Here is an 11180-nt window from a genome sequence, read left to right as displayed (position 1 = left end):
GACGCCGCCTCGCAGCCGGGCTGGCCCCCTGCCCCGCCCGGCCGCATCCCGGCGCCAGCAGCTTGGGCAGGCCCGGCTGAGCCTCGCTCCGCGCCCCGCAGCTTGCCTGGGCCGCTTGGTGGTGGGCTTTCCTGGCGCTGGGCGGCGGGGGTGGGCCGGGGGATTCCCGTGCAATAGCGTTGTCTGGGAGTCGCCGCCGCCCCCAGCCCGCCCCAGGGGAGGGAGCCGCCTTCAGTGCAGCAGTCAGCTCCTCTGGGCCTGGGGCGGGACCGCCTCTGACTCGGGAGTCTGGGCCGGGCTGCGGGCGGCCCTTGGTGTGTTTCAGGGAGGAGGAGAAGCTGTTTTCGCCGCCTCGAGGCTGAGCTCTTCATCGGGGTGGGGAAAGACAACCCTGTAGGTGAACTCGACTAAGTTCTACTCGATTCCCCGCCCGTTACCCTTTCACTCAACCTGAGACCGGTCCCTGGGGCGAGAGGGAGCGTTTGGGCCTTAAATATCCGGTTTAAGTTAAAATGGAGAAGCTTGGCTCAGCTTCAGCTCTGCTCTTTGCAGGATTTAGCCTGCGAGCCCCCAAAACTACCTGGCTGGCAATGATTGCTCTGTCCTCCTCTGCAGGCCTTCCAGGGAGAACTAGAAGATGACTTTTCAGTGGACGGCAGTTGCAACCTTTCTGTATACTGAAATAGGAGTGATTTTACTGCTCTGTATACCGTTTATTTCTCCGCTAAGGTAGGCATCCACTGTACACTAAATGGCCTTACCTTAAGACCTCTTATAAAGTTTTTGTTTATATATTGCTGTTGTACTGGGATTCCTTTAACTCACCATTGTGGTTCAGATATAATATCACTACACCCTTTGGGGCTGCTTGAGAACTGAATTCAGTAGGAGCTACTTGGCACTCTGCACTGTTAAAAATCAGACCATTATTTAGGTCCCTAAACCCACTTTAAGGAGCCTAACTTTAGGCACCTATTTTTGAAAACTGGTCAAAATCTTTTTTCTGTAACTGTTGTTAATTATATATCTAGTCATAATCCCAGTGTGGCTTCGTGTCTCACTTTGACTTTCTTCTTATTGAAACAGAATCAGTTTAACTTCATTTTCTGACTGGTCAGTTTAGAGGACAATGTATGGCTTCTTCATACTAAGTTATTAGTGGGTTAATAGGCAGCAGCCTCCTTTCAGAGAAATCTGAATGATAAAAGGTGAAGGCTATTTTCCTTGGTGCTGCTTTGCTCCAAGTATTGTGAATGCAAGGAAACATAAAGCACACCTGCTTTTCAGTGTTGATTAAGTGCCTCTGTAAAAATTCTTCCAAAAGTGCAGAAATCTCTTGCTTGATGTATGGAGTTTAACAGAGCAGTAAGAAAGGCACCTATAAGCTTATATGAGACCCAAAGAAATTGGTGTTGGTTCCAGAAACACACAAAATGTACAAATCTCTTAAAAACTAGTTTCCCCAACTTTTAGTAAGGGGGAAGAAGCTGAAAGGGAAGTAAACCATCTACCTTCTCTTTATGCAAAGTGCTGCCTTCCTTACCTAATTTTCCTAAGACTTTCTCTCGTGCAGCTGCTTACCTTTGGTCACATACGTTTATTTTTTGCCATGTGAGGGAGAGCACTACTAGTTCCAAAACAGTTACTAGAGAATTAAACCTTAACATTTTGTAGGAAACTTAAAGCCAGAGAAAATAAACACATTTCATAGAAATCCTGCAGCAGGATCTCTGAGATTCAGGCCTCACAGGTTACTCACTGAGACAAAGCAATGAAGTATAAGACCAAATACAAGTGGAAGCATGCCGCACAAGTGATTGGATTGCTGCTGACTGGTTGCTTAGTGGGTGGAGTGAGCTGAACTGTATAATATGGCAGGAAGATCAAAGACTTAAGAGTTGGAGGAAAAAGGAATCTATTCCAGAAGGCTGGGAGGAAGAGTGAGCTTGTAGGGATTTGAGGGGCTGGGCTAATCGGTAAGAGCTTTTCTCTGGGAGTGGAGGCTTGAGGCAGAAGTAAGAATCTTTCTGGATGGGTCTCCCAAAATGTTGATGGATATGTGCCTCATTTAGCCTTAATGCACCACCCCTGCGCAACTTTAGAGCACTTAGTTCAGTTTGGATTTACACTGCGGTCATTAGCCACACGTTTCTTTTTTAGTGTGGGTGGGTCCTCTGGTATCAAGTCTGCCAACAGAAGTATTGTCATTACTGCCTGTGTTCTGGATAACAGCTGCATGTTCTCTGCTTGCTGTGATAATGGTACCTTTTCAGATAGCTACATTTATTTCTAAATATATTTGTCATAGCTCACACTGTATGGGGTAGGCTTCTGAGCAGGTTGCATGACATCAGAGCTTGAGATATTTGGGCACAAGCCTTTGCTAGCAGGGAGGTATGAGCCTTTGGAAGTATTGTGACGGCAGTATGCTCCACCCATGGGGAAAGAAGTGACTTGCATCATTCGCATGGCATAGGAGCTGAATTCAGTATCTTGGGTAAGGCTTTGAGGATAGATGAAAGAATACGGGGATGTTTATCCTTGGGGCTTGGAAGATTCTCTGAAAATAGTTTTACTGTCTCCTCTCACTGAGATGTTTTGGAGGATAAAGAGTCAAATTCATTGCTTAGGCTATTAAGGGGCTGTTACTTTAGTCAGGTATGGTAGCCAATACTATGCTGTGGTGGGAGGCCAGTCAGGAAGGAGGTCTGGGCACAGTCAGACCAAATCCAGTGCACCTGTGGGCCCCTCAAATGTGGAGAGAAGTGGCTCCTTCAAGGGGAGGATCCAAGCACAGTATAGGTTAGCACTCGGAAGGAAACAGAGCTAGAACACAGAGCTCCCAAACCCCATGGAGCAGGAGCTGCTTGCCAGCAGAGCTGCTGAAGATTTTCAGCTGTTTGGACCCTCTTGAGAGGTGGAGGGGACTATCTTTACTGTTTTTCTTTTTATCAAATCACAGAGCACTTAGCCTGGACCCTTCAGACACTCCTAGTTAGGAATCCAGCTCCCTTCACAGAGACTATTTAACTTCTGCTTTTTGAGGGAAAAATGGGGTGAACTTAGCCTGTTTTGGGGACTCCAGGATTATTTTGTTTACCTTTTTTGTTTTGGACTGCTATTATGCCCAGAAGGGAGGGAGAACTGCCTCTCTAAAACTTACAGCCAGAGGGCCTGCACCGCACACTCCAAATTGGCACTACAACAATGCTAGAGCCAGAGAAGGATGTCTTGAATGAGAGAGGTTCCCATCCTCACCCCAAGGGAGCATTTTAGAAGTACAGCCTATGACATGGTGGAGAATGTGGGCATTTGCTTCCCAAATCTGACCCACAGGTAAACTAGGGGGAGATTGAAAGCCCATGCACACAAGAGACCGAGAACCCAAGCAACATGGATCCAGAACAGTGGTGCAAGTGGCTGACAGAGCTTGTAACAGCAGCTAACAGTGGGCTGCCCAACAACAGCTGAAGATGACCCAATAACAATAGCTGCTATGAGAGATGATGACCAAGCAGAAGGACCTGCAATAAAATCTGGTGCAACAGTTATGGATGGGACTACAGCTTAATGTGGCAGCTGGGGGTCCAGCAGTCAGAGTCGTGAGCCCAAGGCCAATGCTCCAACCAGTACCCATGAAGCTAACTAATATGGGGCCTGATGTCAAGAAAGATTCTGTGCCGTCCACTTTTGAGCACATATTGGTGGCCTCCCAGTGGCCTTCAGAGCATTGGATTGTGCCCAAACTGGCAGCCTACCAAGGGCTTGATCCTGTGACTGCATGGGATTGCACACTGGTTAAGGCTGCCATCCTGGACTTTCTCTGTATTAGTGAAAAGAGACACAGCTGCTGCTTCTGGTCAGAAACATCCATGGGGCGCATGGCCATGGGTGGTGGCCCAGAAATTTAAGGACCATTTGCTAGCAGTGGTTGCGCCCAGAGAAGCAAACTGGAGCTCAAGTGGCCGAGCAGTTCATATGAATACTCCCCACTGGGGGACCACTCAAGGTCTTTACTGAGGCAGTGTAGTAGATAGAAAACTTGTTGGCTTCTGAGGAACCCTCAGAGATCTTGGGGAGGACATGTTGGGGCTAGGAAGCTGACCAGTATGATGTGAAGTCCAGTCAAGAGATGTCCCTGATCAGCAGAGGGTATCAAGTATGCTTGTTTTCACCTACCTTGCACCTCTTCGCCTTAAGATGACACCTCCTCACCCCAACTCTGGGCAAGTCACAATGATTGGCCAGTAATGGACTGGACAAAACCTAACCAGAGCAATTGGTCCCTGGACCTGCTACTGAGACCAAGTACAGATTTAAATGCCAGATCCCTAAAACATGCATGGTTGTCCTTGAACAAGAGAATGGGCTCAGATCACAACATCGTGACCAGTTCCTTGTGTGGGCAGCTGGGATTCATCCAAAGAGAATGCCCCCTTATGGAGTATGGGTATGCCAAGGTATGGACAGCAGAGAGTAGCACAGAAAAAAGGACCCACCAAAATACTGGATCAATAAGACAAAAGTGCAAGGTCTATGGGACTCCAGATGTGGCCCGATCTTAGTGCAGATTCTGGTATTTTTGGGAAATTATCCATAAGCTAGGAAAACAAAAGACTGCAACCACCGATCCAGTCTAGACACCTGGGGTAGGTCCTGGACTGGTAGGACTAACTAAGTTAAGAAAGCCAGAGGATTTTGAGGAGAGGAGTTTTGAGGCTCATGGGACACCCATCCAAGTTGCAGACAGGCAATAGTTAGGGGCTACTGTTGCCAGATTTAGAAGCCCTGACTCATGACACAGATTTTGTCTGTGAACAAAGGGGGGAATCTACACTGAGCAGGGCTTACAGTCAAATTACTGCTATGAATGATGTGGTTGTGATGCCTAAGGCAGTGATTCTATTTAATGCTCTGTGAAGTATGCCTATAGCTCACTGAGTGCAGTAAAGAGTGGAGGGAGATAAGGACCCAGGTAGTGGTACCTCAGTTACACCACCAGGCACTCCTGCAGCTAGCTCATGACATTCTGTGTGCTTGGCACTTAGGCTGGGAGAAGGCCTTGTCCCATGTATTGAGTGATTTACGCTAATCCAGCAACCACCCCAAGCTTAGAGAATACTGTGCCTCTTGTCCAGAGTACCAATTAACTACCCCAAAGAGCATCCCAAAGGCCCAATTGATCTCATTCTCCCTGATCAAAAATCACTCAAGACCCATCAAGATGGGTATTGTAGGCCTCCTGGAGAAAAGTGTGGTGGGTCATAAACACTTTTTTGTGATTCTGGACTCCTATACACAGAGGCCATCCCCTCTACCCTAGGCAAAAGCAACAGCAGTTGCCCTGGAACTCACTCTTGAGTAGGAATCCCCAAAAATACTGGCCAATCAAGGGACAAATTTTATATTCCAGTTAATGCAGGAGTTGCGCTCCCTATTGAAGTTCAAGGATCCAAAGACCTCTGTCTGCCATCCACAAACAGATGGATTAATTGAGAGAGTCAACAAAACCCTTAAGGTGGTGCTAAAACACAATTTGTATCTTCTGATCCCAAGCATTGGAACCATTTACTTCCCCCTTCTTGCTTGTCATGAGAGAGGACCCCCAAGCTTCATTTGCATTTGCTCCCTTTAAACTGTTGTATGGGTGGCAGCCTCGGGGAATATTAGCTGTTCTATGGTAGGGCTGAGAACAGCCTGACTTGATGATGTCCGGTATGGCCCGGTATGTTCTCTAGGTCAGGGAGTGCCTTGAGGCTGGGAGCTTTTGCTTGTGAAAACCTGTCGGGGGGTGGGAGGGGTGTCTCACAAGAACAAACATATAACCAGCATGCATGCCTATGGACCTTCCAACCTAAGGAACGAGTACTTTTGCTGCTCCCTAGCATGGAATCTATAGTGCTAGCCAGAAAGCAAGGACCTTTTGAAGTGGTTTTTCAGGTTGACCCTGGGGCCTACAAGATCTGCCTACCTGGGCAGGCAGGAAGAAATCAGTATTTGCCATATGAACCTGTGGAAGCCTTGGAAAACCAGGGAAGGGATATCTATTGCTCCTTACACACCAGAACCCAAACTGGGGTGCTAAGTGCGCATTCACCAAAAGCCTACACAAGTGCAGATGGGCTCTTTGTTCAGGTAGGAGACTGATGCCCAGGTTTTACATTTCTGTGATGGGATCTCTGTGGTACAACCTGAAACTGTGGGACCATGGTGCAGCCTGAGTTGTGTCTTACAAAGCTATGCCAGTGCCAAGGAGAAAATCCTTATAGGTCCTGTGACCACTCAGCCATCAGCAGGTGGAGACCCACACCAGCTACAGTGCATGAATGCTCCCTAAGCCAGTCATGAAATATACAGAGAGAGGCACCAGCAAATCACCCCAGCCTTGCACTCCAAAAATATACAGTCTTACACTGCTCAAGACTCCCCTGGACAGTGCAAGCTCATTAATCAGTTTGCTGCTCCAATAAAGGATAGAGGATGTTCAACAGCCCTTGTTGACCTGAGCTGAGATTTCCCCAAGCACTTCAACCAAAACCACACTGTTGTAGATAAAATATAAAACAGATTTATTAACTACAGAAAGATAGATTTTTAAATTATTATAAGTAGCAGGCAGAGATATCTAAGTTGGTCACATAACAAATTAAAAATGAATTCTCAGTCTAAATTCTGAAAACTACACAGGATTTGAGTCAAGCAGTTTCTCATCCTAATAGATGTTACAGACTGCTCACAGTTCTTAATACACAGACTGAATTCCCTTTCAGTGTGGGACCAGTCTCCCCAGTTCAATGTCTTTGTCTTCCAAATGATCTTCCAGGTGTTGATATGGGGGGGAGGGGAGAGGCCAAGTGATGTCACTGTTCCTCTTTTATACTTTTTTCCAGCTACTAGAAAGATCCTTGCTGTGACATGGAGGTTAGACAGCCACCACTGGGTATGTGCCCTCTCTGAGGAGCCTCTGGAAGGGGTTGATTCTTCTTGATGGGCCATCAGCGCCTGTCTGGTCAGTGATATTTGCTCCTTTGTTGCTACTGAAAGGCTAGCTGAGGGCATCTCCCAACCTCAACATGTTCAGGTTTTCATATTTCACCCATAGCAGTACTTCATAATTTCACATACAATCATAGTACACACTTCAACAAGATACTAATGTTCAACAAATCAAAACTTCTTAAATGATACTTCACAAGGCATACTTTGTACAAAACATATCATAATCATATCACCATGGTGAATGTGGTGGTTCCAGGGTGCTGTTTTAGGGGATGGTGTGTTAAAATCTCATTGAGGCCTTCTGCAGTGAATTCTCCACTGCACCCAGATGGAATTAACTAATACATTCCCATATCAAAACAGCATACCCTATTCCACAAGTGGATGAGCTATTCAAACATTTAGTGCCTGCCAAATATTTCAGTACAGTAGATCTTACAAAAGGATATTGGCAGATCTTCTTGTGTACTGATTTACAAGAAAATCAGCTTTCTTGATACCCGTCAGGCTCTTCCACTTCCAGAAAGTGATTTTTGGCTTCCCTGAAACAGCCGCAATATTTAATGGACAAGGGTCTCAGGCCTCATCAGCAGTATGCCGCTGCATATGTGGTCAATATATACAGCAACAACTTAGACAATAATGTACAGCAAGTACGAGCTGTTTTCCAGTTGCTGGCTGAGCAGGGGACCTCATGGCCAATCTGGCCAACTTGTATTTGGCAATCAGGAAGTTACTTACCTAGGTTATAATGAGGGAGGAAGCCGACGTTAGCTGCTGATTATCATTGTCAGCATGTCCCAAAGAAACAGGTAAGATGCTTTCTTGAGCTACCTGGCTATTACAGGTGATTTGTTCCTGGCTTTACCACCGTTGCGGCCTCTCTGGTGGACCTCATAAAAGGCAGTAGTCCAAAGAAAGTCCACCAGAATGATGATTGTAACACCCTGAAAAACACCCTGAAAAAATAGTTGTGCCAGGAGCCAGTCCTCTTCGGTCCATATTTTTCAAAGGAGTTCATTTTACAGTTGACTCTTCAGGTGTAGGCCTGGGTGCTGTAATGTCACAAGAGAAATAGCTGCAGCGTTTCTGCTGCCTGGACCTATGGAGGAAGGGCCATCTTTGCTTTTTCTTTTTATCAAAGCACAGGACACTCAGCTTGATCGTACCCCCCCAACACTCGAGGTTAGGAATCTAGCTCCCTTCACAGAGACCTTTTACCTTTTGAAGACCAGTCGGGTGAGCCCAAACTGTTTTGTGGGTTGCAAGATTATTTGGTTTTGGACAGGTGTTATGGCCAGAAGCAGGGGGAGGAAGAGCTGCCTTCCTAAGATTTACAGCCTGTGGGTTGCACCATACATTCCAAACTGACGCTACAGCAATGTCTACAGCCAGTGAAGGGAGAGAGAGATGCCTACCCTCACCCCAAAAGGGTGCCCTAACAACCGATGACGTGCATTAAAATGGTTGCCTGTACTGCTAGTCCTGGTCCTCTTTGTCCTTCCCTGAGAGAGGCTGCTAATTGGTCTGAGACATAATAACCCATGGAGAATTTCAGCCCCCCAAAATTTAAGAAAGCTATGCATAACTGAAAAAATTATTCTGGAAGTTAGAATGAACCATAATGATAACATATAGGAAGAAAGCTGCTGTATGGGTCTCATTACAGATTGCATAAGAATATCTGGTTTCATGATGTATGCAAACATTCACTGTGAATTACAGTGAAAACATTAAACCCAGTTTCATTTATGCCATAACTATGATTTCAACTGTCTTCACAGTTGATGAACTAATTCATTAACCCACAATGCTCTCAAGTCCCAGTATTCAAATGTTAAACATGATGCTTGCTGATATACTCTGGCTCATTTGTGCCATAGTTATGGGATATATTGGGCTCTCCTAGGGTTCTGTTTATTTTGTGCTAGCTCTGAGGTTGATTTGCAGCATTCGGGTCTCTTAAAACATTATTTTGAAAGAATAAAATCCTTTGATGTGATTAAATTACATGTTTAATTATCTTGTTAACAAAACTGTCACAGTAATCTTCCTAGGTCAAACACTACATGTAGCACTTAGGATAATACCTTAGGGCAGTGGCTTTCAAGTTGTGCTTTGCAAAGCACTTCTAGGTGGTCTTGTGATCGGCGTCTGTCAGTGGTAAAGCATGTACAATTGAAGCAAGAAGTGATCCCATTGTTCTTGAAAGTTTCAATTATTCACTTGTCTGTGTTCAAGCAGAGCTTCTGTGTGCCTGTGCTTATTTATGTTAATGGACAAATATTAAAATCCTGTTAATAAGCAAACCTTTCTGTCTTATGAATATATTAAAAATACCAAAATGCAAATATCTGGAAGGATGGAGCCAAACTGCAAAGTGGCCCATAACATAGGAATTGCCATATTGAATCAGATCAGTAGTCATTTTGTCCAGTTCCTGTCTCCATTAGTGGTCTGTACCAGCTGCTTTTGAGGAATCAGATGCCTGGAATAACCTGTGCACAGGGAAAGTTTCTTGCTAATAAATCCCTTCCAAAACTTCTGGGGGGGATGAGGAGGAGAAAATGTTTACATTTATCCTGTTATAACCTGGGAGGATCACGGCATTGTGACTGCAGGCAATGAAGGGAAGTTAGTGAATTCCTAGTACTGGTGAGAAAAAACAAGCAGATACACTGTGGGTGGAGGGCATTACATTAAAGTGAATTTATTTTTATCTTGTGTTTATCTAATATTTATGTAACTTAGCATTATAGTTGACACAGGGCATTACTGGCAAGATAGCTGTTCCTGAAAGGGTTTCTAAGTGGTCCAGTATATAAAAATTTTGAGAATGACTGCTTTAGGGATTCAACCTGTAGTCTCTCTGTTAAGAACCACAAATCTGCCCTAAACCAGTATTTTTTTAATTATCACAACTTCTGAGCATCTTCTGCAAATAATGCAAATTCATAATATAATATAAATATATAATTTGGATAATATTGCACAATTTTTTTTAAATCCTTCAGTGTTAGAACAGCTGAGTCTCATTGAAGAACTCCCCCTTACTTTCAACAGGATTTGGATCAAGTCCTTAGTAAACTGAAAACCAACAAAACCTAACAAAATACAAATTTTAAAAATATCTGTGGATCATCATTATTTTCCAGTGAAAGTCCTCTGGCTCAAACATTCGATAATTCTCACATAACAAACAGCTAATAGATTTGGGCCGAATTCTCTAGTGATGTAAATTGGCACAGCTCCATTGAAATCAGCAGAGCTATGCCAATTTACACCAGCAGAAAAGATGGCCCTTTGTCTTCATATTTCTCTCATACTGGTTTGCATTTAATTTATGAATGCCAGGCTTCTTCTGTTGTACTCTTTTTGTATTAATCTGAATTTTTTACAGATCCATCCATTAATGCTGAATGACCAAATAAATCAAAGCAATAATGTTCACCATCCAAGACCACTGGTTTTGGGGGCGGAGGGGTTTGGTTCCGTTTTCCAGAGAATGGCTTCCAGAGTGTGGATCTTTACTCTTGACCAGAGCTGTTAACTCCTTCCACGGAAATGTAAAACCAAGAGTAGGATATGTTTCTTCATTTTCAAGGGAGAATGTGGTGCCCAGTGAGGTGGGGAACTCTTTTTTCATTGTTAAAATATGTGCCTTCTGGAAAGGAATCACTATGGCTTAGTGAGTCATAGCCACTGTTTTTTGTCAGTTTATTTTGATTATGATTTACAGGCAGTCTTTTCAGGTGAGTTAGAAAAAAGCTATTTGCAAGTAACTAAAAATTAAATGGCATATTATGGATTATGCATTTTCCACTGAAGTTATCTATTATGTAATGGGTGTAGGCATACAAGTAGTAGGCCTACAAGTAGTGAAGCTAAGTTAATAGGTAAAAGATCTATACTTGGAAAATAGCTTGTATTGTTGTGACAGTTTTTTTCAATATGAATAAAAACAGTTTGTCCTTACCCTTCTCTGTTTTGGTTTAAGACAAGTTAAATTGGGTTGTACGCAAAGCTGTAGTTACTTTACAACTATTTAATTATATTGCAGTTGAAAGAATTGTTACTAGATCTTGATTGGTTATTATGTGGACTAAAGTATTGACAAACTCTTCTGCAAGGTGGTCATCCTCTTCTAATGTTTAAGTTTTTGGGGATTAACACCGTGTTTT

At 44.1% G+C, this 11180-nt stretch overlaps 1 protein-coding gene across 4 annotated transcripts in view; it reads left to right on the top strand.

Moving 5' to 3' along the window:
- Positions 1–11180, top strand: part of BCAP29 (B cell receptor associated protein 29) — a 50458-nt gene that overhangs the window by 635 nt on the left and 38643 nt on the right. For 3 of the 4 annotated variants that reach the window (XM_067564457.1, XM_067564458.1, XM_067564454.1), the window contains exon 2: positions 616–729. In XM_067564457.1, coding sequence (XP_067420558.1) covers positions 638–729 — 92 coding nt within the window. In that variant the 5' untranslated portion in view covers positions 616–637. Of the gene's footprint in view, positions 1–16; positions 394–615; positions 730–11180 lie in introns of those variants that run through there. The other variant, XM_067564455.1, reaches the window with a different exon arrangement.

The sequence above is a fragment of the Emydura macquarii genome, unplaced genomic scaffold, assembly GCF_026122565.2.
Source record: "Emydura macquarii macquarii isolate MOO-44397 ecotype Brisbane River unplaced genomic scaffold, CSIRO-AGI_Emac_v2 contig_2636, whole genome shotgun sequence".
Classification (NCBI taxonomy): domain Eukaryota; kingdom Metazoa; phylum Chordata; order Testudines; family Chelidae; genus Emydura; species Emydura macquarii.
Note: the sequence above shows the minus strand (reverse complement) of the source record. Positions and strands in the feature narration are given on the sequence as shown.